At 49.7% G+C, this 26,312-nt stretch overlaps 1 protein-coding gene and 1 non-coding gene across 2 annotated transcripts; one reads left to right on the top strand and one right to left on the bottom strand.

The window, feature by feature from the left end:
* Positions 1-26,228, top strand: krt222 (keratin 222). Its single transcript, XM_070864056.1, has 6 exons — positions 1-114; positions 300-428; positions 14,325-14,545; positions 17,353-17,429; positions 22,385-22,493; positions 25,874-26,228. Exons 1-6 carry the CDS (start codon positions 19-21, stop codon positions 26,085-26,087), a joined length of 846 nt encoding a protein of 281 aa, XP_070720157.1. The 5' UTR covers positions 1-18; the 3' UTR covers positions 26,088-26,228.
* LOC139234218 (U2 spliceosomal RNA) lies at positions 10,770-10,964 on the bottom strand. The gene has a single exon (XR_011588296.1). It is a non-coding gene; the product is annotated as a U2 spliceosomal RNA (small nuclear RNA).
* Positions 26,229-26,312: the final 84 nt, after the last annotated feature.

The raw sequence follows: 26,312 nt of genomic DNA on the forward strand, positions 1-26,312 counted from the left end.
GATGGGAGCAGAGGAGGAATGGAGTTGTCCCAGCTCCTTACAGACATCAAAAAGCATTATGCAAAGATTATACAGAGGAATCGGCTGGATATAGACGCCTGTATCAGCACTCAGGTATATGTATTCCAGCAAGGCTGCTCTTTGTGATAAAGGCTGTAGAGGATGATTAGCTCAGTGCAATACTGGCCTGTCATTTCCAGCTTCTTTAACGTGCCTGAAATGTGACAACAGATACGCAGTGTCACAGTCGGAAATGCTGGCGTCCCGTATTGCTGATTCTTCATTATCCCTTTCTGTAGCTGCTGGACGTCAGTGATGCGGAGATGAATAAGGATGAAAACTCCCTGAAGGCGGCCAGGGCAGAACTGAATGATGCCAGGCGCCAATGGCAAGGCCTCCAGGTGGAAATAGAATCTCTCCATGCTTTGGTAAGAGTGAATGGGAGCTACTGATTGGAACTACCTTTTTAAAAAATTCTGTCTCGTTGATTTTCTGCCTTGATTCCTGATTTGAGTATTATTCCAAAATGCCATTCGCCGTGTACGAGCCTTGGCGGTGAGTGTCCGCAGCTATTCAGCTGTAGTTAGCCTCACAGCCAGATCGCTCTGCTCTTTGACTGTGTCCTCACGTTCCAGCAATGGCGACTGGCCAGTGATTTGGGGGCGGGGTAGTGCCCATGGCTGATTCTTCCTCAGTCACAATCCCGGGACACTGAGGCTATCCTTGACAACCTTGACCCAGCCGAGATCGACTAATGTCACGTTACTCAACGCTATTCCCCTTTCCGATTGATGTTCCTGCTGCGATGCGCGGCTGTGAGGACTGTGTGCAGTCTACGATGGCCTCCACAGTCAACACCCTGTGCCCCGCCTCGCGTGCCCACATCACCCTCTGGGGAGGGGCTCAGGCCCCAGCATGAGTCAGCACCGTCAGGTGAAGGGAATGGAAGGGTGGGGACTGAGAATGTTGTACAGGCAGCACATCTCCTCACAGGGAAGCCTGCTCTGTGATACAGTGCTGGGTGACTGTCCACACCCTCTGTACAGGCATTGGCGACTGACAGACTGATGGGCAGTACAGGCAGACTCGAGGCTCTGACTATACAGTCCAAGGGTCCTGACAGACTGGATACAGATAAAGGAACAACCAGGAATGGCGGGCATTTAAAACTGGCAAGGGGTCATCAATTTAATTAGGCATGGTCTGAAAGTTAGAGCCAGGTTTTTGCTGGAGTGAAATTAGGAAACAGTTCTGCACGCAAAGAGCGGTAGAAGTTTGGAACTCTCTTCCACAAATGGCAATTGATTCTAGATCAATTGTTCATGTTAAAGCCGAGATGGATAGCTTTCTGTTAAGCAAAGGTATTGAGGGACATGGGGGCGACAGATTCTCCGACTACACTTTGCCCTGTCAGCTGATGGAGAACCTGATGCTGGGGGACGGCGGGGGGCGGGCGGGGGGGGGGGGGGGGGGTGGTGGAATGCTGACAGGGTGAAATGGAGAGGGGTGGGAGGGGGCTGGTATGGAGCATAAACCCCGGCACGGGCCCGTAGGGCCGAATGGCCTGTGCCGGGGTTTATGCTGTGGTTGTCTGTAACCGGGGAAGAGTTGACACTCAGGATGACGGTGGAGCGAAACTCCTGAAACCAGTGCAGCAAAGTGACTGACCGTGAGTGGGGAGGAAGGGTGGGAGGCCCTGGAGTGAAGGGATCCACTTAACACATTAACCAGTCTCTCTGTTTCAGATACACAGGAACAGGAGGAGGCCATTCAGCCCCTTGGGCCTGTTCTACCAGTCACAGATCATGGCTGATCCGCGACCTAACTCCATATACCTTTCCGATTATGACTAAAAAATAAAACGTTTGAATGTTTTGCTTTTAGTCACAGGAGGGGGTGTGAGTAGGGGGAGGGGGTGTGAGTGGGGGAGGGGTAGGGGTAGGGGGAGGGGGTGTGAGTAGGGGGAGGGGTGTGAGTGAGGGCGGGGTGTTAGTGTGGGGAGTGTGCGGGACTGTGGGGGAGGGTTGAGAGGCTGTGAGTGGGGGGAGGGATGTGTGAATGGGGAGGGGCTGAGAATGGGGGGATGGGTGTGTGAGTGGGGAGGGGCTGTGAGTGGAGGAAGCGTATGAGTGGGGAGAGGGGTGTGTGAGGGGGGCGTGGGCGGCGGAGGGACTGGAGTGCATCATCACCCCTGGCAACCAAATTTTAATTTGATTCTATGTTTTAAAGTTTAATTTGTTTTAATTGCCGGGGTTTTAGTGTCCCCCTCCACTTTTATAGGGGGCACTTATAAAATATTGAATTTTAATGCCCTAAAAAAAACACCAAACAAAACCTACAAAAATACAAAAAAAAACAACAAAAAACAAAAAAAGAGGGCTGTTATAAGGAATGTCCCCCAGATCGGGGGGCACTCGATCTAATGTTGATTTGTTTACTCTAAAAGAGTTGTGTGAGTGGGGGGCTGTGAGTGGGGGAGGCGCTGTGAATAGGGGGGAGGTGTGTGTGAGTGGGGGGGAGGGTTGCATTGGACATGAAATAAAGCGAACTGGAATTAAAGTATTTTAAGGTGATTGGTTTAAGGGCGTGGGGGAGATGGGGAGAATGTGTTTACGCAGCGAGTTGTTGTGATCGGAAACGCGCCTCCTGAAAGGGCGGTGGGAGCAGATTCAATAGTAACTTTCAAATGGGCATTGGGTAAATAATTGAAAGGGAAAGGGAGTGGCACTGATTGGATCGCTCTGCCACAGAGCCGGCACGGACACGATGGGCCCAATGGTCTCCTCTTGTGCTGTGTCATTCTCTGAATTTTTCGGGTCAGTAATAGGTAACTTGGTCCAACAAGCCGACTCCCTCTGAAAATATCAATCTTCCGCTAACAAATTATTTGATGGGTTTGTAAGTTGGACGATAGATATTTTATTAACGACGGCAGCGTTCCTGTGCATTTTTAACACACGACACGCTGCTGAGCTGCCGCTGCGTGTTCCCTGGCCAGCCCCTGAAAGGTTGGTTGCTGTAAACAAGCACATCGTGAGCTCCCTTCCATTCCAGTTCCTTACACATGCCCCGAAGCCCATTAGTTGCGATTGATTCTCTGTAAATTGGCAGCAGTGGTTCCTTGGTTACTCTTTTTTTCTTTTGAAATTGTATTAATCTGCAATAAAGTCCGTCCCTGTGCCCTTCCTCTTAACCTTTTAAATTATAAATCCCCCGTCCACATTTATAATAGACCATTTAAACCTGTCACAGTGTAATTACAGCCTCCCGTCACAGCAGCCATTTGTAATAGATGTAATATCAAAAAAATAGAAAGATTTCCATTTATACAGTATCTTTTACAACCTCAGCACGTGCTAAAGTACTTTACAGCCAATTAAGTGCTTTTTGGAGTGTAGTCACTGTGAATTGTGGGAAACATGGCAGCTAATTTGCTCACAACAAACTCCCACAAACAACAATGTGATAATGACCTGATCATCTGTTTTAATGATTGAGGGATAAATATTGCCCCAGGACACCTGGGGAACTTCCTACTCTTCTTCCAATAGTGTCGTGGACATTTAATGTCCAGCTGAGTTGGCAGACAGGGCCTTGGTTTAACATCTCATCCAAAAAATGGCAACTCCGACAGTGCAGCGCTCCCTCAGTTCTGCCCCTCCGACAGTGTGGCACTCCCTCAGTACTGCCCCTCCGACAGTGCAGCACTCTCTCAGTACTGCCCCTCCGACAGTGCAGTGCTCCCTCAGTACTGCCCCTCCGACAGTGCAGTGCTCCCTCAGTACTGCCCCTCCGACAGTGCGGCACTCCCTCAGTACTGCCCCTCCGACAGTGCAGCACTCTCAGTACTGCCCCTCCGACAGTGCGGCACTCCCTTAGTACTGCCCCTCCGACAGTGCAGCACTCTCTCAGTACTGCCCCTCCAACAATGCAGCGCTCCCTCAGTACTGCCCCTCCGACAGTGCAGTGCTCCCTCAGTACTGCCCCTCCGACAGTGCGGCACTCCCTCAGTACTGCCCCTCTGACAGTGCGGCACTCTCAGTTAAAGGCACAATTTAAATGCAAGCTGTTGTCAGTCAGACAGCAGTTGTACTGCTGTAAATTGCAGGTTCCAGGTCAGTGACTGGATTCTCTTATTTTAAAGATTGTTTTGCATTTGTAACGAATGATAACATAGACCGTGTGACTGCCATGTGTTCGCCACTCGCAATCCTCCTGTGGTGCTGCTGGCTGTAGGTCGGAGGATGAATTACGGGGATGTTGCCGGATGTCCTGCCACCGATCGCCATGCTGCCAATCAGCGCTGTAAAGGTGTAGGCAAATCGTCTGTCAGTATTAAATAAGGCCCAATCATCGAAATAGGACTACAGGAACAGGAGGGAGCCATTCAGCCCCTCGAGCCTGTTTCGCCATTCAGTGATATCATGGCTGATCTGTATCTTAACACCATCCACCCGCCTTGGCTCCACATTCCTCAATACCCTTGCTGTGGGGAGAGGGGGTGTGAGTGGGGGGAGGGGTGTGAGTGGGGGGAGGGGTGTGAGTGGGGGGAGGGGAGTGAGTGCTGGGGGAGGGGAGTGAGTGCTGGGGGAGGGGAGTGAGTGCTGGGGGAGGGGAGTGAGTGCGGGGGGAGGGGAGTGAGTGCGGGGGGAGGGGAGTGAGTGCGGGGGGAGGGGAGTGAGTGCGGGGGGAGGGGAGTGAGTGCGGGGGGAGGGGAGTGAGTGCGGGGGGAGGGGAGTGAGTGCGGGGGGAGGGGAGTGAGTGCGGGGGGAGGGGAGTGAGTGCGGGGGAGGGGAGTGAGTGCGGGGGGAGGGGTGTTTAACCAGAGGAGATTTTTTTCAAGCAGCTAGTTGTTGCGATCAGGAACCCGCTGCCTGAAAGGAAAAATAAATGACAGACTTGCATTTATATAACGCCTTTCACCATCTCAGGATGTACCACAACACTTCAGACAATGAAGAACTTTTTGGAGTGTAGTCACTGTTGTAATGTGGGAAATGCAGCAGCTAATTTGTGCACAGCAAGCTCCCACAAACAGCAATGTGATAATGACCAGATAATTTGTTTTCTTATGTTGATTGAGTGATAAATATTGGCCCCGGGAACCAGGGAAACTTCCCTGCTCTTCTTCAAATTAGAGCCATGGGATCTTTTCGTCCACCTTCGAGGGCAGACGAGGCCCCGGTTTAACATCCCATCCGAAAGACGATACTTCCGCCAATGCAGTGCTCCCTCAGTACTGCCCCTCCGACAGTGTAGCGGTGCCTCAGTACTGCTCCTCTGACAGTGCGGCGCTCCCTCAGCACTACCCCTCCGACAGTGCAGCGGTGCCTCAATACTGCTCCTCTGACAGCGTGACACTCCCTCAGTACTGCCCCTCTGACAGTGTGGCGCTCCCTCAGTACTGCCCCTCCGACAGTGCGGCGCTCCCTCAGTACTGCCCCTCCGACAGTGCGGCACTCCCTCAGTACTGCCCCTGACAGTGCAGCGCTCCCCCAGTACTGTCCCTCCAACAGTGCAGCGGGCTCCCTCAGTACTGCCCCTGACAGTACAGCACTCCTTGAGCACTGTCCCTCTGACAGTATAGCGGTGTCTCACATTGCCCCTTGAGGGATATGGGGAGAAGGTAGATAGGTGGTGAAAAAATGCCCAGGTCTATGTCGGTTTGCTCTCCTGACTTTGATCTGCTATCGGTGGCAGAGCGTCGAGTCACTGAGCCCCTACACACCGCAACTCTCGATAAATCTCTGCCCCTCACCACTTCTCTCCCCACTTTCAAAAGCCTCCTAAAAATCCATTTCTTCAACCTATATAAATGTACGTTGTGGTCATCACTAATGGACCTTTTTGTGCTCCTAAAGCAGTCGATGATTCCGTCAGTTTGGGAGAATGTTTAACATCTATAATAGGAACACTTTGGAAACTGCACGGAAATATAAAGAGAGAATTGGTGGTTGAGTTGCTTACAAAGAAACATCACCCTCATTATTCCACACTTAACATGGAGGGCTTTGGATTTATTTTTAATAGAATACTTAACAGGAGTGCAGCCTTGACTGTGAGTGCAGCTTTCACAGGACAAAACATTAGACGCACACACTGCCCAGTTACAGCGCTGCTCACTACTGCACTAGAGGGGCAGTGTTGCAGTGTGGGCTGGTCCATGCTACCCCTGGGCCCACGCCTCTCCTGGGCCCCGATCATATCGCTCTGCAATCTCTCGCCGCTTCTTTGCCCCAACCTCGCCGCTCCTGCTGTACCTGCCCACACTCCAATCACCGACCTGGGTTATGGTGACGTTCAATCCAGTCGCTCTCTTTACAGCCGTCGCCTTCCCGGGCCAGCCCACACTGCAATATGTGTGCGCACTAGGTCCGTGCAGCAGAGCTGGTCTCCAGTCGTCTTGGCTAATCCTTGCCACTGGACCAAGACCAAACTATGTCAAGCACGTGTGGTGGCTGGTGTGCAACAGCCACCATACGTTAAAAGAATCCATGCACAAGCATCTTCCACCCTTCAATATGCAGTTCGGGATGTGGAATATTAGGCCCTTCATTGAAACAGCTGTGAATTTATCCCTTGTTGATGGGGAAGAAAGTCATCCTTGATTCGAGGGACTGTCTAAGAAAAAGAGAGGGGCCTACAGAGAAGGGTAACAAGGCTGAACCTCAGTATTGGCAGCAATCACCGCTCAGAGGAGACCTTGCAGAGGAATACGAGATACTTAACGGGACAGAGAGAGGACACCTGGAACAATGCAGCCAGAAAGGTTCACCGGGTCAGAGTGTGAGTGGTGAGTTTAGATCACATTGTATTACTATGGGGGAGAAATTCGGGAATGGCCCGCTTGGGGCACTAAGTTTTGACAGCTGGAACACTTAGCGCCAGACGCAAATGACTGTCCGCTGTCTCTAAATTCGGTGCTGGCGCTCCAGGAAGGAAGTGGAGCGCTAAATCAAGCGCTACCACATCCGTTGGAGAGCTAAACGCAGACGGGGTGATTGCGGTGCAGAGCTGCCGGGATCTGAGGCTCCTCCCCTCCCTTAAAGGGAAGGGCCATCGCTGCAAGTTCTGCATTGGGGAAAGTGAGCTGGTCCCCGATGGGCCGGATCACAGCTGCCGATCAGCCCCACATACTCGAGCAGAGTGCTGGGCTGATCGATCGTGGCTGAAGAAAAATCTTTAAAAATTCACATTATGCTTTGGAACAATGTTTCTGCTTCCCCACACCAACATCCCTTTTAAGCATCGCTCTCCAAGCTTCCGGCCTCCCGAACAACGCCTCCTGCAGCGGACCAAACCCAAGTTTGGATCCGGGGTGATGCACAGGACAATGACGTCACCATCACCGGGCGTGGGAGATCATGGCGCAAGGTGTTACCGCCGCCGCAAATCTCTTGGCCAATTTAGCGGGAGTCGCTCCTTTCACCGCGCCCGGTCGGTAAGTCGTTCGCACCCCATTATCACCCCCGCCCCCCCCCACCCCCGGAGACAATAACGAGAGGGGCAAAGGAGGCCAATTTCTCGGCCATGGTATTTACAGCACAGAAACAGGCCGTTTTTTGTTATTCGTTCTGGGATGTAGGCGTCGCTGACATGGCCAGCATTTATCAAAGTGATTATCTACAACAACTTTTTTGTGTCCTACTGCACACGCCCTGGACTCAGCACCTCCCTTTTGCGCATGTTCACATTTTAGCGAGGTCCAGCTGCGTGGTATCCCAATTACGGTGCAGCGTGGCCAACCACGCTCTGTGGGACATGGCCCCTCGCTGGATCTGTGGCGAAAACAGCAGGATCGAAAAAGAAAATGAAGAGAGAGGGAGATTGGAGAGAGGGGTGGGGAGATTGGAGAGAGGGGTGGAGAGAGAGAGAGCGAGAGAGAGGGGGGGGGAGAGAGAGAGAGAGAGAGAGAGAGAGGAGGGAGAGAGGGGGGAGGTCAGCGAGGGGGGGGTGGAGTTCGGAGAGAGAGGGGGAAATCAGAGGGGGCAAGATCGGAAAGAGGGATGAGATCAGAGAGAGGGGGGAGATCGGAGAGAGAGAGAGAGGGTGAGAGAGAGGGGAAAAGAGAGGAGGGAGCGGAGAGAGAGATGGGGAGATCGGAGAGGGGGGGAGATCGGAGAGTGGAGGGGGGGAGATCGAAGAAGGGGGAAGATTGGGGGGGGAGATCAAAGACGGGGGGATAGCAAGGGGGGAGATCGGAGAAGAGGGGAGATCAGAGAGGGGAGACAGAAAGTGGGTTATCGGAGGGAGTGGGGAGGTCAGGAATTCAGTGGGGGGGGGGTGTGGTTGTAAAGTGTACGGAGAGCACAGTGGGGATGGCAGAAGAACATGATCCAGGTCTAAAGGGGATGGGGTGGTGGGGGGGGGGTGGAGTTTGAGAGCATGATCCAGATGGCAAGACTGGAAGAAATCCAGAAGTCACGACACTCACGATTCTCTTCATACCCAATAAATCTGTTAACACTCCGTGACCCACACGCAATGCCCCCTCTATGATAGGGTCGGGGTGAAGGGGAACTTGGGCTGGGTTGGGGTGGGAACTTGGGCTTGGCAGGGGAGTGAGAGGGTCTTAACCTGTAACCTGTCTGGAGTTGGCAGTCAGAATGGCTCGAATTACACTTTGCAAAGTCACTGTTTACACAGGCAGGGTGGTTCTAATTTTTTTTAAAATTAGGAACAGGAGTAGGCCATCTAGCCCCTTGAGCCTGCTCCGCCATTCAACAAGATCATGGCTGATCTGGCCGTGGACTCAGCTCCACTTACCCGCCCACTCCCCATAACCCTTAATTCCCTTATTGGTTAAAAATCTATCTATCTGTGACTTGAATACATTCAATGAGCTAGCCTCAACTGCTTCCTTGGGCAGAGAATTCCACAGATTCACAACCCTCTGGGAGAAGAAATTCCTTCTCAACTCGGTTTTAAATTGGCTCCCCCATATTTTGAGGCTGTGCCCCCTAGTTTTAGTCTCCCCGACCAGTGGAAACAACCTCTCTGCCTCTATCTTGTCTATCCCTTTCATGATTTTAAATGTTTCTATAAGATCATCCCTCATCCTTCTGAACTCCAACGAGTAAAGACCCAGTCTACCCAATCTATCATCATAAGGTAACCCCTCTTCTCCGGAATCAGCCTAGTGAATCGTCTCTGTGCCCCCTCCAAAGCCAGTATATCCTTCCTTAAGTAAGGCGACTAAAACTGCACGCCGTACTCCAGGTGCGGCCTTACCAATACCCTATACAGTTGCAGAAAGACCTCTCTGCTTTTGTACTCCATCCCTCTCGCAATGAAGGCCAACATTCCATTTGCCTTCCTGATTACCTGCTGCACTTGCAAACTAACTTTTTGGGATTCATGCACAAGGACCCCCAGGTCCCTCTGCACTGCAGCATGTTGTAATTTCTCCCCATTCAAATAATATTCCCTTTTTTGTTTTTTTCCCCAAGGTGGATGACCTCACACTTTCCGACATTGTATTCCATCTGCCAAATCTTAGCCCATTCGCTTAACCTATCTAAATCTCTTTGCAGCCTCTCTGTGTCCTCTACACAACCCGCTTTCCCACTACACAATTGCACAGTCCTGGTCCCCCTGCTCCAGCTCGGGATAGCCTCATGATTGGAGTTCTGATTTTCTGGTCTGTATATCAGTGGCATGCTAATAATCAGTGACATATAAAGCACTTGGTTATCTATCCACTATTGTCGATCTATGCCTATAATAAAAACCTTATAGCCACTTGTACACTTCCTGTCTACTCGGAAGAGTCGAGGTTACCAGCCTGTGTCGACCCAGCAGTTACCGTTTGTAGCATTTCCCAGGGGCAGCAGTGTGTTTCTCAGTGTCCGCCCCTCTCCTTCTGGGAGGTTTTCAACAACAACAACAACTTGCCTTTATATAGTGCCTTTAACGTAATGAAACGTCCCAAGGCGCTTCATAACCAAGCCGTATAAGTTGAAATTAGCGCAGGTGACCAAAAGTTTGGCCAAAGAGGTAGGTTTTAAGGAGCGTGTTGAAGGAGGAAAGAGAGGTAACGAGGTTTAGGCAGAGTTCCAGAGCTTAGGGCCCAGGCAACAGAAGGCACGGCCACCAATGGTTGAGTGATTATAATCAGGGATGCTCAGGAGGGCAGAATGAGAGGAGCGCAGACATCTCAGGGGGTTGTGGGGCTGAAGGAGATTACAGAGATAGGGAGGGGTGAGGACCATGGAGGGATTTGAAATTAAAGATGAGAATTTTGAAATCGAGGCGCTGCTTAACTGGAAGCCAATGTAGGTCAGTGAGCACAGGGGGTGATGGGTGAGCGGGACTCGGTGCATGTTAGGACACAGACAGCCGAGTTTTGGATCACCTCTAGTTTATGTAGGGTAGAATGTTGCTATTTCACAACAACTTGTAAAGAAACTGGTGAGTGAACTTTCTTAAGCTTTATTTCCGCCAAGTTTCCCATTTTAAGAATCGACAACCGTTCCTTTTCGAAGATGAATGACTCAGCTTTGAGCTCACAGTTACACAGCATCTATGATTAAACTGCCTCTGCTTTTAGAGACTGCAACAAAGATAGTTTATTGAAAATCGATTCCTTTTTCTCAGTGGAAAAGTCGGACAGTAGTTCAGTTTATTTTCTGAAGTGATTTTTTTTAATTTTTTTTATTATAAATTCCGAGCCAATCGTTTCCAATTCTTTGTCAAGTCACAAACGCCAGAGGTCACCCTGCACCAGTCAAGGATCACTCTGCGCCAATGCTCTTAGCCAAAAGGCCTAGAGCCACTGCACCGTTCCTGGAAGTACTGCAATACCAGGTTCGTGCCATGGAGGTGGATGGGTCAAGCCATTCCACCCACCTCCTGTTTACAAAAATGTAAGCATATACCTTCCTGACCAGGGAGAAACCACCCGGAGGTCATGGTGGCTGGTCAGGTTAGTTATGCAGATCTTAGCCAAAAGGCCGAGAAGTGATTTTAAACCCTTAGCTGCAAGATAAATTGCAATTATCGGGCTCCGTCTTGTAGCTGCCGCCCCTGTTAATCATCGCTAACCCCAGCCGCTTCATTGTGGCTCCAAATCCACAGAATAAATCTTCCCCTTGCGAGAGGACAGTGAACCATCTCTGGGCTTAAAGCTCAATAATTCTGCAATAAAAATTTGGAAACTGCATAGACAATGAACGTTTGAGCATTTTGGAAATACTTTTGTTTATGCCGAAGGTCATTAAAGAGTGTGCAAGTCCGCAAACCGTCCAATCGTGCGCCTGAGTTTTAAGTCAGTAAATTGGAGGCAGGAATTACCCAATGACACAGTGGACGATGTATCTGAAATAAGACCATAAAAATTAGGAGCAGGAGTCAGCCATTCAGGTCCTGAGCCTGTTCTGCCATTCAACAAGATCATGGCTGATCTTCTACCTCAACTCTACTTTCCTGCAGTGTCCCCATATCCCCATATCCCCTGATTCCCTTAGGTCCCAAAAATCTATCGATCTCAGCCTTGAATATACTCGATGACTGAGCATCCACAGCCCTCTAGGGCAGAGAGTTCCAAAGATTCACCAGCCCCTGGAGTGAAGACATTTCTCCTCATCTCAGTCCTAAATAACACTTATCCTGAGACTGTGACCACTAGTTCTGGACTCTCCAGCCAGGGGAAACATTCTCTCAGCATTAACCATGTCAAGCCCCTTAGGTGCCAGCCGTGGCTCAGTGGGCAGCACTCTCGCCTCTAAGTCAGAAGGTTGTGGGTTCAAGTCCCACTCCATGGACAAAAAAAAAAATCTAGACTGATGCTCCAATGCAGAGCTGAGGGAGCACTGCACTGTTGGAAGTGCTGTCTTTCAGATGAGACGTTAAACCAAAGCCCTGTCTGCTCTCTCAGGTGGACGTAAAAGATCCCATGGCACTATTTTGAAGAAAAGCAGGGGAGTTATCCCCAGTGACCTGGCTAATATTTATCCCTCAGTCAACATAACAAAAAAAGAGAATATCTGGTCATTATCACATTGCTGTTTGTGGGAGCTTGCTTGTGTGCAAGTTGGCTGCCGCGTTTCCTACATTACAACAGTGACTACACTTCAAAAGTACTTCATTGGCTGTAAAGCGCTTTGGGGCGTCTGGTGGTCGTGAAAAGCGTAAGTCTTTCTAATTGTTTCAATGAGATCACCTCTCATTCTTCTAAACTCTAGGGAATATAGGCCTAGTCTACTCAATCTCTCCTCATTGGACAAATGCCCCATCCCAGGAAGCAATGGCAACCTAAATGGAGCTGCGGCTTGCCTGCGAGCGCAGGCTGACCAGCAGGAATTCAGTGAAGGGGCAGCTTTTAGTCCCGTTCTCTTAGCCATCTGTCCCTCAAACCTGTGAGAGCCTGTCGCTCACAATAGCCCATCATCATCAGCATCATCGGCGGTCCCTCGAAACGAGGATGACTTGGTTCCACGCCAAAAAAAGGATGCGTTCACAGGTGTTTCAATGAAGGACCCGAACTACATCCTAAAGGGTGGAAGATGCCTGTGCGTGGATTTTTTAAACGTGTGGTGGCCGTTACACACCAGCCACCATACAGGCCTGACAGTGCGAGGTCTTGGTCCAGTGGCAAGGATTATCCAAGACGACTGGAGACCAGATCTGCTGCACGGACCTAGTGCTGCCCCTGGCCCCGAACTCGCGCCTCCCCTGGGCCCAATCACTTCAGATCAGCAGCAGGTCGGAGCCATAAAATGAGCGGCGGCCATGGGCAGCGTGGAGGCATGTCACTACAAGCGCGAGCTGCTGCAGGAGGGTGACGTCATCAAGATCCAAGTCGGTGATTGGAGCATGGGCAGATACAGCAGGAGCAGCGAGAGGGACGAAGGAGCCACAATAGAACTAACTCAGGGACCCCTGACTGCTGCTAGCCTCTGGTGCCCTCTGGCTGCCAGGCCTCCGTAACAATGCTCACAAACAGCTCGACACTATCCTGCCAACGCTCCAAGACCCCGGCCCACTCCCTGACCCTCATACTCCGCTTAATAATGCGCCCTCATCTCAGGACCCAAGCCCATAGGCTCCTTGACTTTAGACACTATCCTCCCAGTACCCCCGTGAAGTGCTATGAATTTTGGCAGAGTGGAGATAGCACACCTGAAAATTGGGTTAAAAAGACAAAATAACAAAATAAGATGAAGCACGGATCAAGGAACTCACACCTTTTACAACAAATAGGGTTTTCAGATTGCCTTTTTCCCATTATAAATGTTTACATAGAAGTATAGCATGGTCACAGCACAGAAGGAGGCCATTCGGCCCGTCGAGCCCGTGCCGGCTCTCTGCAAGAGCACCTCAGCCAGTCCCACTCCCTGCCCTTTCCCCCGACTCCCTGCACATTTATTTCCTTCAGGTATTTATCCAATTCCCTTTTGAAAGCCACGATTGAGTCTGGCCCTCTCAGGCAGCGCATTCCAGATCCTAACCACTCGCTGCGTAAAAACGTTTTGCCTCATGTCGCCTTTGGTTCTTCTGTCAATCGCCTTCAATCTGTGTCCTCTGGTTCTGCACCCTTCCACCAATGGGAACAGTTTCTCTTTATCTACTCTGTCCAGACCCCTCATGATTTTGAACATACATTCCCATTATAAATGTTTCCATATAGATTCCCAGTATAAAACTAAAGCAACATACTGCAGATGCTGGAAATCTGAAATATAAACAGAAAATGCTGGAAACACTCAGCAGGTCAGGCAGCATCTGTGGAGAGAGAAACAGAGTTAACGTTTCGGGTCGATGATCTTTTATCAGAACTCTATAAATGTTGACATAAAAAGCCTCATTGAAAACTCGTGACAATAGACAGAAAGAAAGACTTGGATTTATATAGCCCCTTTCATGACCACGTCTCAAAGCACTTTACAGCCAATGAAGTACTTTTGGAGTGTAGTCACAATTGTAATGTGGGAAACGTGGCAGCCAATTTGCGCAGAGCAAGCTCCCACAAACAGCAATGTGATAATGACCAGATAATCTGTTTTTGTTATGCTGACTGAGGGATAAATATTGGTCTGGTCACCGGGGAGAACGCCCCTGCTCTCCTTCGAAATAGTACCCTGGGATCTTTTACATCCACCTGACAGAGCAGATGGGGACTCGGTTTAACGTCTCATCCGAAAGAAGGAAATAAGGTGTGAGTAGGATACACTGGACTTTTACTAATAGAACAAAAATAGATATCTGGGTGTGAGGAACATCTCTTGTGAAAATAAGAAAAGTTCCCTTTTTGTGAGTGTGACGTTTAGTGAATGTCCTGAGCTGAGATGATCACAGGTGTGCTTTGAATCGATGTGTCCTCACAGCAAAAGGGTTTGGAGAACTCGCTGCAGATGACAGAGCAGCGATACGAGCTGCAGCTGAAGAGCCTGTCGTCGGTGATCGTGGAGCTGGAGGGCGAGTTACAGGAGGTGCGAAGAGACATTGAGCACCAGGCTCGGGAACACCAGTCGCTGCTCAACACCAAGATGAGGCTGGAGCGAGAAATAGCAATGTACCGCGGTCTCCTGGACAGAGAGGAGGGGAGGCAAGTACTGGCATTCCCGTATTCCTCTTTCGTAGCAATTTAATGCAGCATTTATGCTATGTATCTTGTCATAATTTTCTGATGCATGAATTTTTTCACAATCCCCTCACCACCTCTGCCAAAGGACCGACTGTTGGTGAGTTACTCATTTCCTGCATTCTGCTCAAGTCGTCATTCTTCACAAAGGAAACTGGACAGTCACTGTTGGCAGGCTGTTCAACTATGGAGGGCATCACACCTAATCCTGGTCTTAACCTCACCTGAGGTTACTGCACACACTTTCTACCAGGGGGTTACTGGATAGTGATCAGGAAGGCAGAACCCTGGCTGAGTCATTGCATCTCTAGCCCTGGCGGAGGGTTGGTTACACAACCACAAGTTGTAGTTATATAGCACCGTTATTGTAGTAAAACATGCCAAGGAGCTTCACAGGAGCGTCATCAGACAATAATTTGACACCAAGCCAAATAAGGAGATCTCAGGAGAGGTAACCAAAAGTTTGGTCAAAGAGACAGGTTTTAAGGAGTGTCTTAAAGGAGGAAAGAGAGGTGGAAAGATTTCGGGAAGGAATTCCAGAGCTTGGGGCTCAGGCAGTTGAAGGCATAAAGAAAGAAAGACTTGCATTTATATTCCTATTCCTACATAGCGTCTTTCATGATCACTGGACATACCAAAGTGTTTGCAGCCAATTAAGTAAATTTATTTATTTATTTTTGAAGTGTAGTCACTGTTGTAATGTATGAAACACAACACCCAATTTGTGCATAGTAAGTTCCCACAAACAGCAACATGATAATGATCAGATAACCTGTTTTCCTGATGTTTGTTGAGGGATAAATATTGGCCCGAGGGAGAACTCCTCCCCTATTCTTCTTCGAAATAATGTGACGGGATCTTTTATATCCACCCGAGAGGGCAGGTGGGTCCTCGGTTTAATGTCTCATCTAAAAAACGGCACCTCCAACAGTGCATTGCACCCTCAGCACTGCACTGGGAGTGTCAGACAAGATCTTATGCTCCAGTGGGACTTGAACCCACAACCTTTCTGACTCAGGCAAGTGTGCTGCCCACTGAGCCACAGCTGACACAGTTAGCACAGCCCTCAACGGTGGAGTGATTATAATCAGGAATCAAGAGGCCAGAATTGGAGGACAGCAGAGATCTCGGGGGTCTGTGGGACTGGAGGGGGTTATAGAGATAGGGAGAGGTGAGGCCATGGAGGGATTGGAACGCAAGGATGAGAATTTTGAAATTGAGACGTTGCCGGACCAGGAGCCGAGGAAGTTTGTGGTACTCCAGCTGTTGCTGCAGGTGGGGTCAAACAATCCAGCACAGACCAGGACTCCAACCTAGAATCTTTCTGCTCCTCGGGGTTCACACCTCCACGCCAGGCAATGCATCTCCCACTGAGCCTTCCATCAGTCAAGGATGAGACCAGAACTGCGAGGTTATGACTATCAGGAAAGACTGAACATGCTGGGGTTCTTTTCACCAGCGGTTCAATAGGGTTGGCGTAGAGAAGATGTTTCCACTTGGGGTCATAAATATAAGATAGTCACTAATAAATCCAATCGGGAATTCAGGAGAAACTTCTTTACCCAGAGAGTGATGAGAACGTAGAACTCGCTGCCACAGGGAGGGGTTGAGGTGAGTAGTATAGATGCATTTAAGGGGAAGCTGGATAAACACATGAGGGAGAATCATAGTAATGTACAGCACGGAAGGAGGCCATTTTGGCCCATTGTGTCCGCGCCGGCCGACAAGGAGCTATGCGGCCCAATCCCACTTTCCAGCTCTTGGTTCGTAGCCCTGTAGGTTACGAGACTTCAAGTGCGCATCCAAGTACTTTTTAAATGCTATGAGAGTTTCTGCCTCTACCACCATTTCAGGCAGTGAGTTCCAGACCCCCACCACCCTCTGGGTGAAAACATTTCCCCCCAAATCACTTCTAAACCTCCCCCCAATTACTTTAAATCTGTGACCCCTGGTTGTTGACCCCTCTGCCAAGGGAAATAGGTCCATCCTATCCACTCTGTCTAGACCCCTCATAATTTTATACACCTCAATAAGGTATCCCCTCAGCCTCCTCTGTTCCAAAGAAAACAAACCCAGTCTATCCAATCTTTCCTCCTGGCTGAAATTCCAGGCAACATCCTCGTCACTCTCCTCTGTACCCTCTCCAGTGCAATCACATATTTCCTGTAATGTGGTGACCAGAACTGCACGCAAGAATAGATGGATATGCAGATAGAGTGAGATGAAGTAGGATGAATGGAGGCTCGTGTGGTGCATAAACAGCCATAGACCTGTCAGGCCGAATAGCCTGTTTCTGTGCTGTACATTCGATGTAATTCAAAGTCAGCATCGGGTAAACAGTCAGGCTGTCCCAACAAGTGGGAAATCAGCAAAAATCTAAAGGGAAGGTAGTGTAAGCGAAAGCTAAGATTTATGAAATGGAGCATCAATAATAAACCGGCTGCAAAGTATATAACTGCGAGACTCGATAATGGGATGGCCAGAGGGTATTACTCAGGAGGCTTTTGACAGATTGGTGAAAGAAAGGCTCATTCACCACAGGTTAGAATAAGTGGCACTCAGAATGACTAATGAGCTGGTTTAATTTCCCTGGACGGATCTTGTATCTCTAGTCTTGGCTTCAGTGCCGGCCCTGAGACCGAGAGTGCAGCTGGACATAGGACGAGAAACCTATGACAAAGGCTGTGTGTGACCGATCGACACAATGACTGTCGTGGACAAATGTCTGCCTCTGATACCCAGAATAATTTTACAACTTTTCTACATTCTAGACTCTCTGCTGCAGCATCTGGTGGCTCTCAATCTTCACATAGGAGTTTACATCAGAAAGTGATTACTCTCCCTTCAGGTGAGTGTGATCTGTTTCACATTCTTACATACGAAGTTTGTCTGAACACCGCCTACTGCAGACATTCCTAATCCAGGACCCCAGGCAGTATCGGGCAACTGGTCTCAGTGCATATTCTCATCTCAGGGACAGTGTAGATGGAGCTTTACTCTGTATCTAACCCCATGCTGTACCTGCCCTGGGAGTGTTTGATGGGACAGTGTAGATGGAGCTTTACTCTGTATCTAACCCTGTGCTGTACCTGCCCTAGGAGTGTTTGATGGGAGAGTGTAGAGGGAGCTTTACTCTGTATCTAACCCTGTGCTGTACCTGCCCTGGGAGTGTTTGATGGGACTGTGTAGAGGGAGCTTTACTCTGTATCTAACCCCATGCTGTACCTGCCCTGGGAGTGTTTGATGGGACAGTGTAGAGGGAGCTTTACTTTGTATCTAACCCATGTTGTACCTGCCCTGGGAGTGTTTGATGGGACAGTGTAGAGGGAGCTTTACTTTGTATCTAACCCGTGCTGTACCTGCCCTGGGAGTGTTTGATGGGACAGAGTAGAGGGAGATCTGTATCTAATCCGTGCTGTAATTCTAATGCTCGTCCCCTCTGCAAGTCTCTCTACAATGCCGTGTGAGGTGTCTATGTGTTTGTGCAACAGCCGTCTGCATCATCATCATCATCATCATAGGCAGTCCCTCGGAATCGAGGAAGACTTGCTTCCACACCTGAAGTGAATTCTTTGGTGGCTGAACAGTCCAATACGAGAGCCACAGACTCTGTCACAGGTGGAACAGCTAGTCGTTGAGGGAAGGGGTGGGTGGGACAGGTTTGCTGCACGCTCTTTCCGTTGTCTGCGCTTGATTTCTGCATGCTCTTGGCGTTGAGACTCGAGGTGCTCAGCGTCCTCTTGGATGCACTTCTTCCTTCAGGATGCAGTCTTGGGTCAGGGACTCCCAGATGTCAGTGGGGATGTCGCACTTTATCAGGGCGCTTTGAGGGTGTCCTTGTAACGTTTCCGCTGCCCACCTTTGGCTCGTTTGCCATGAGGGAGCTCTGAGTAGAGCACTTTGGGAGTCTCGTATCTGGCATGCGAATTATGTGGCCTGCCAGATACGAGTGTGGTCAGTGCTTCAATACTGGGGATGTTAGCCTGAATGAGGACGCTGATGTTGGTGCACCTGTCCTCCCAGGGGATTTGTAGGATCTTGCAGAGACATGGTTGGTGATATTTCTCCAGCAACTTGAGGTGTCTACTGTACATGGTCCATGTCTCTGAGCCATACAGGAGGGCAGGTATTACTACAGCCCTGTAGACCATGAGCTTGGTGGTAGATTTGAGCGCCTGGTCTTCAAACACTCTTTTCCTCAGCGGCCGAAGGCTGCACTGGCGCACTGGAGGCGGTGTTGGATCTCGTCATCGATGCCTGCTCTTGTTGATAGGAGGCTCCCGAGATAGGGGAAGTGGTCCACGGTGTCCAGGGCCGCGCTTTGGATCTTGATGACTGGGGGTCAGTGCTGTGCGATGAGGACAGGCTGCTGGAGGACCTTTGTCTTACGGATGTTTAGCTAAGGCCCATGCTTTCGTACGCCTCAGTAAATACGTTGACTATGTCCTGGAGTGCAGCCTCTGTATGTGCGCAGACACAGGCGTCGTCCGCATACTGTAGCTCGATGACAGAGGTTGGGGTGGTCTTGGACCTGGCCTGGAGACGGCACAGGTTGAACAGGTTCCCACTGGTTCTGTAATTTAGTTCCACTCCAGCAGGGAGCTTGTTGATTGTGAGGTGGAGCATGGCGGTGAGAAAAATTGAGAAGAGGGTTGGGGCGATGACGCAGCCCTGTTTGATCCTGGTCCGGACGTGGATTGGGTCTGTGATAGATCCGTTCATAAGGATCACGGCCTGCATGTCGTCGTGGAGCAGGTGGAGGATGGTGACGAATTTTTGGGGGCATCCGAAACGGAGAAGGACGCTCCATAGACCTTGGCGGTTGACAGTGTCAAAGGCTTTTGTAAGGTTGAAGAAAGTCATGTATAAGGGCTGGCGCAGTTCCCTGCATTTTTCCTGTAGCTGTAGCGCTGTGAAAATCATGTCCATTGTGTCCCGTAGGGGACGAAATCTGCACTGTAACTCCGAGAGGAGCTCCTTGGCCACAGGAAGCAAACGGTTGAGGAGGACTTTAGCGATGACTTTCCCGGTGGCTGATATCAGGGAGATTCCTCTGTAGTTGCCGCAGTCAGACTTGTCCCCTTTTTTAAAGATGGTCACGATTACTGCATCTCTGAGATCCCCCGGCATGATCTCCTCCCTCCAGATGAGAGATGAGGTCGTTTATTCGCGCCAGCAGTGCCTCTCCACCATACTTCCTCAGCAGGGATTCCGTCTGCACCCATAGCCTTGTTGTTTTTAAGCTGTCGTATGGCTTTTTCTACCTCATGCAGTGTTGGGGTCTCACTGAGGTGGTGGCGGGTAGCATGCTGCAGGATGGAGTCGAGAACACACGAGTCAAAGGCAGAGTCTCGATTGAGAAGATCTTCGAAGTGCTCCTTCCAGCGGGCCCTGACTGCCTCGGTGTCCTTGATGAGTGTTTCCCCGTTCTTGACCAACAGTGGGGTGGGGCCTTGGGTGTTTGGCCCGTAGGTGGCCTTGACTGCGATGAAGAATCCTCACACATCATGGTTGTTGACCAGCTGCTGTATCTCCTGTTCTTTAGGTCCCGGGTTTTTTGTTGGACCTCAGCCTTGAGCCGTCAGTAATGCTGCTTTGCTGCTCCCGCGTTGGGTTGTTGTTTAAGGCTCAGAAATGCCCTGCGCTTGCGATCTATTAGCTCTTGGATCTCCTGATCATTCTCATCAAACCAGTCCTGGGGTTTCCTGGTTGAGTAACTGAGTATCTCTTTGCAGGCACTAGTTATGGAGGCTTGGAGGGCAGACCAAGCGCTGGGGGCATTTTGCGTCTCAGGGTCATCAAGGCATGCCAGGTTAGCTGTGAGGCGCTGGCTGTATAGGGCTCTCTTAGCTGGGTCCTTAAGTGCCCCGGCATTGACTTTATTGCGGCACTGCTTCTGCTGCCCCCTTCGCTTTGGGGCAATGTTAATGTCGATGATGGATCGGATTAGGCGGTGGTCCGTCCAGCAGTCGTCGGCTCCTGTCATAGCGCGGGTGATGCACACAACCTTGTGATCCCTGGCTCGGACGATGACATAGTCGAGCAGGTGCCAGTCCTTGGAGCGAGGGTGTTGCCAGGATGCCTTGTATTTGTCTCTCTGGCGGAACAAGGTGTTGGTGATGACAAGTTCGTGCTCTAGACATTTTGTCAGGAGTAGGATACCGCTGGAATTGGCTTTCCCTACTCCCTCTCTGCCAGTCACGCCCCCCCCCCCCCCTCCAGAGGTCTGTGTCCTTGCCAACCCTGGCATTGAAGTCACCGAGGAGGATTAGTTTGTCGCCCACGGGGACGCAGGACAGGGATTTTTCGAGGTTGGTGTAAAAACCCTTTTTGACCTCATCGGTTGCATTGAGTGTTGGGGCGTACGCACTGATGACTGTGGCACTTTGATTCCAGGATAGGGTGAGTCGAAGATTCACGAGGCGTTCGTTAGCCCTGCAGGGGGAGTCTTTAAGGTGGTCAAACAGCTCGTTTTTGATGGCGAAGCCGACTCCGTGGAGGCGGCACTCTTCTTCTGGTTTCCCTTGTTCCTTGAGCTGGCCTTCTCCTGCCCGTCGGGTCTCGCTTAGGGTGGCGATGTTGATATCAAAGCGTCTAAGTTCCCGGGCAACTATGGCGGTGCGGCATTCCGGCCTGTTGCTGTTGGGGTTGTCCATGAGGGTCCTGACGTTCCAGGTCCCGATCTTCATGTTAACGGAGTGGAAGATGCCTGTACGTGAGTTCTTTTAATGTGGGGTGGTCGTTGCACTCCGGCTACCGCTCGGGCTTAGCTGAGCAAGGTCTTGATCCAGTGGCAAGGAGGTCCAAGACGACTGGAGACCAGGCACTGATATATGGGCCTAGTTGCCTACGGCGAGATGTTGGCCACAGGCTCGGCGCTGGGTAGCGCCCTTGGTGGTAAGCCGTGTGCACGATGACATCAGAGACGGAGAGTGCTGCTCTCGTTTTCCTGTATCTACATTGTCTTCTTGGCAACATTGTTCTCCACTCCTTTTTGCTTCTCATCCCCGACATCATGTACTCTACTAAGTAGTATGGCGAACCTGCAGGTGGTGGTGTCAATACTGGATGAACAACCCATTGGTTCAGAGTTCAAATCCCACCCTAGGCAGTTGTGAAGTTGAATTGAATAAATCCGGTCATGTCTGTGCTGAATTATTGAAAAACCCAACTAGTTCACTGATGTTGTTCAAAAAAGGAACCTGGAGCTCTGAGACGGTCTGCCCTGTATGTGGTACTAGTCCCACACCCTCTGAAGCAGCCTGGCAAGCTACTCAACCGCGAAAACAATAGGAAGGCCCACCACCACCTTCGCAGGAGATCGAGGGATGGGCAGTTAGCGGCGGCCTTGCCTGCCACGCCCAAATCCCGAGTAAAAAGTAAAATGTCATTCTGAACCTAGTTACTCAGAGTGGTAGGAATGTGGTTCTGGGTCACTGTGTTGCTGATCTTCCCTCCCTTCCAGGGAGGAGCTTCCTGACCTGTGCGAGTGGCTTCTCGCCACTGAGACCAGAAATCGTGGGTTCATTTTTATTACAAAGTTTAATGAAGGGTCATTTCAGTGAGGGTTGCAGAGACAATCCCCAGCCATCATCCCCCAACGCGGGCATTCCATGCAACCACACCCTCTCAAGGGTCGTTGTTTGGCAGTTGGCTGTTCCTGCATCCTGAACTACCCGCGCCCCAACCCAAAACAAGACACGATTACCTTGCAGTAAGGATGGCAGGGGATGCCAGACCTGCTGAGTTCTCACTGTTGGTAAACCTGGTTCATGCGGTTTGACTGAATACCTTCGCCTGCAGTTGCTGTCATTGAGCGCTACCTGGAGCAGAGGATTGAGATGGTGACCACGCAGGAGGTGTTAGCTCGCAACATGGTGGCCGAGAGTTCAAAAGCTCCTGGCAAAATTCAGTAAGTACAACAATTTCTATTTCATTCTTAATAGAGCATTGAATAGGTAATAGAAAATGGCACCGAGTCAGAAGGTTGTGGGTTCAAGTTCCACTCTAGGAACTTGAACACATAAATCTCAGCTGACACTCCAGTGCAGTGCTGAGGGAATGCCGCACTGTCGGAGGGGCTGTACTGAGGGAGCGCCGCACTGTCGGAGGGGCAGTACTGAGGGAGCGTCGCACTGTCGGAGGGACAGTACTGAATGAGCGCTGCACTGTCGGAGAGGCAGTACTGAGGGAGTGCCGCACTGTCAGAGGGGCAGTACTGAGGGAGTGCTGCACTGTCGGAGGGGCAGTACAGAGGGAGCGCCGCACTGTTGGAGGGGCAGTACTGAGGGAGTGCTGCACTGTCTGAGGGGCAGTACTGAAGGAGCGCTGCACTGTCGGAGGGGCAGTACTGAGGGAGTGCTGCACTGTCAGAGGTACCGTCTTTCGGATGAGACGTTAAACCGAGGCCCCGTCTGCGCTCTCAGGTGGACGTAAAAGATCCCACGGCACTATTTTGAAGAAGAGCAGGGGAGTTGTCCCTGTGTCCTGGGGCCAATATTTATTCCTCAATCAACATAACAAAAAAACAGATTATCTGGTCATCATCACATTGTTGTTTGTGGGAGCTTGCTGTGCGTAAATTGGCTGCCGCGTTTCCGACACTACAACAGTGACTACATTCCAAAAGTAATTTGAGACATCAGGTGGTCTTGAAAGGCGCTATAGAAATGCAAGTCTTTCTTTCTTTTATTCATTCTCGGGATGTGGTTGTCACCACCACTTATTGGCCATCCCTCATTGTCCGAAGGTGATGGTGGCCTTCATTCACCTGAAGTACCGCTTTGATACACTGAGCATCATGTCACAGGACAGTTAAGAATCAACCATGTTGGTGTGGGACCGCAGCCACATAAGGGCCAGACCAGGTAAGGATTCCTTCCCTAAAGGACGTTGGTGAACCAGATGTGTTTTTAAAGACAATCTGATGATGATGATGGTCACTTTTACTGAGTCTAGCTTTTTATATCCAGATTTATTTTAAACTGAATTCAAATTCTCAACTCACCACGGTGGGACTTGAACTCACGTTCTTTGGAATAACCCCTACACTACTAGACTCCCGAAACAAGCACTCTACTCTGGGCTTCGTCATGGCAGGCGAGCCCCAGGAGGGCAGAGAAAACGCTTCAAGGACACCCGCAAAGCCTCCTTGAAAAAATGTAACATCCCCACCAACTGTTGGGAATCCCTGGCCCAAGACCGCTCAAAGTGGAGGAGAAGCATCCGGGAAGGCACTGAACACCTCGAGTCTCTTTGCCAGGAACACGCAGAAGACAAGCGCAAACAGCAGAAGGAGCGTACAACAACCCAGGCACCCCACCCACTTGTCTGCCTCACCTGTGACAGAGACTGTCGGTCCCACATTGGTCTCATCAGTCACATTAGAACTCAATTTAGTGTGGAAGCAAGTCATCCTCGACTCCAGGGAACTGCCTAAGGAGAAGACACTGCCACACTTTGTGTGATGCAGGTGGCTTCCATCTCAAAATAAAATGTCTGACATATGGCGGCTTGGGTTCCTCGGCTGGCACACTGGTTCATGCAAATAACGGCAGCTGTTATCCCCATTAAAGAGCTTGTGACAATAGTTCACCGTGTCACGACTGGATAGAGGTCAGCTGTAATGCACTCTGCACTGTCTACAGAGACACGCGATGCATTTATTCAGCGTCTTTCACAACCTCAGAACGCCCCAGAGCACTTTAAATCCAATGAAGTATTTTTTTGAGGGATAGTCACTGTTGTAATGTGGGAAACATATAGCAAGACCCTACAAATGTGATAATGACCAGATAAACTGCTTTTGTTATGTTGATTGAGGGATAAATATTGGCCCCAGGACACCGGAGATAACTCCCCTGTTCTTCTTTAAAATCATGCCATGGGAAGTTAGGAGTTACTGTGATTAATGACAGACCTTTGAGATTGACCAGGAATGATTGAGCTGTAAATTACCCTCAATTTTTATCCATGTTGCCACTGGATTATGTTGAGGGGCTCACCCACTGATTCACAAAGTTTTGCCTTTTCTCCCCAAGGCTCATTCCTGTCCTCACGACCCTCCCAAACAAGGCTTCTGTCAAAGTTTTTTTTCTCTTGAAGATTTTCTGCCTCCTCCTGTGGAGATGTTATGACAGAGTCCCCTCTCGGCAGAAAATATACAATCTTAGAATCTTACAGCACAGAAGGAGGCCATTCGGCCCATCGTGCCTGTGCCGGCTCTGTGACAGAGCGATCTAGTTCCCCATCCCTGGAACCATTCTAGTAAATCCCTTCTGCATCCTCTGAGGCCTTGACATCCTTCGAAAAGTGTGGGGCCCAGAATTGAACACAGTACTCCAGCTGGGGCTGAACCAGTGTTTTGATCGAGTACCTAGGAAGGTAGTGTTTCCAGTGGCAGGAGGGTCAGTAACCAGAGGACGCAGATTGAAGATTATTGGGAAAAGAACCAGAGGGGGGAGGAATGAGGAGAATGTGTTTACGCAGCGAGTTGCTGTGATCTGGAACGCGCTGCCTGAAAGGACGGTGGAAGCAGATTCAATAGTAACTTTCAAACAGGAATTGGATAAATACTAGGAGGGGAAAGCTTTGCTGGGCTGTGGGGAAAGAGTAGGGGAGTGGGACTTGTTTGATTGCTCTTTCAAAGAGCCGACACAGGCACGATTAAATCAGTTATTAGTTTTCTTTAAGATTCTGTACTGTAAGATTCTATAAAGTAAGTAATGAGTGGCGTATTAAAATGTGGTGACTGTTCACAGATCGGTTTGGAGCTATTACAAGTCCTGTCAATAGGACAAAATAAGAAATAAAATAAAATGACATCACAAAGATGGAGGACAGTGATTGGTTCTTCAAGATTAATTGAATCACTGGATAGGGAATGAATTTTAAAGAAAGCTAATAACTGATTTAATTTGATTCAATTGCTGATTTTCTAATTTTAGCTTAATTTATAATTATGGTATATATTATTTAATTTTGTTTAATTATAATTAATCTTTATTATACTGATTTTACTATTGTACACTCCTTGTATTATTTACAATGTAATTTACAATGTAATGTGTCAATCTGTGTGCGCATTTTGGCTGCCGCTTCTGACGGAGCCGTTAACCTCTTTTTACACTTCATCCTCACGCTTTTTCTCTCTTTCCCTCAATGATCAATATCTAATGTGTTGTAAAATTGTTGTGAAGCGCCTAGGGACAGTTTACTAAGTTAAAGGCGTTATATAAATAAAAGTTATTATCAGTCGGCAAGGTCGGCTCAATAAACTTGTGATCGTTTCAGGACAGAGAAAATGGACGAGGTGATCAAGGAGTGGGAGTGCTCCTTCTTCAAGGATAACCCGCACCTCCGCAAGAAATCAGCCTCCCTGCGGTTTGACCTACACCTGGCAGCGACTGACGAGGGTTGCTCCCAGACCAGGCAAGGCGGTCTCCCCGACATCGAACTCCGGCTCGTGATGAGGAAATCCAGCAGCATTCCCTCTCTCAAATCCTAACTCTCGCCAAAGCAAGCGACAAATGTGATCTCCAGAGCCTCACTATATACTTGGAGCGATTCCATAATGCTACCGGGGGTTTGGGAGGGAGGCTCTTTCAATATTTATTACATTTCTAAATGAACAAAGGTGCATGAAAAAACAGTGGCAGGTTCAGACCGAGAGGGCTTTACTCATTTTGGCGACCGACAGTCAGTTATTGATCACAAAGCTTTGATTCCCTGG

This window comes from Pristiophorus japonicus, chromosome 21 (assembly GCF_044704955.1).
Source record: "Pristiophorus japonicus isolate sPriJap1 chromosome 21, sPriJap1.hap1, whole genome shotgun sequence".
Lineage (NCBI taxonomy): Eukaryota > Metazoa > Chordata > Chondrichthyes > Pristiophoridae > Pristiophorus > Pristiophorus japonicus.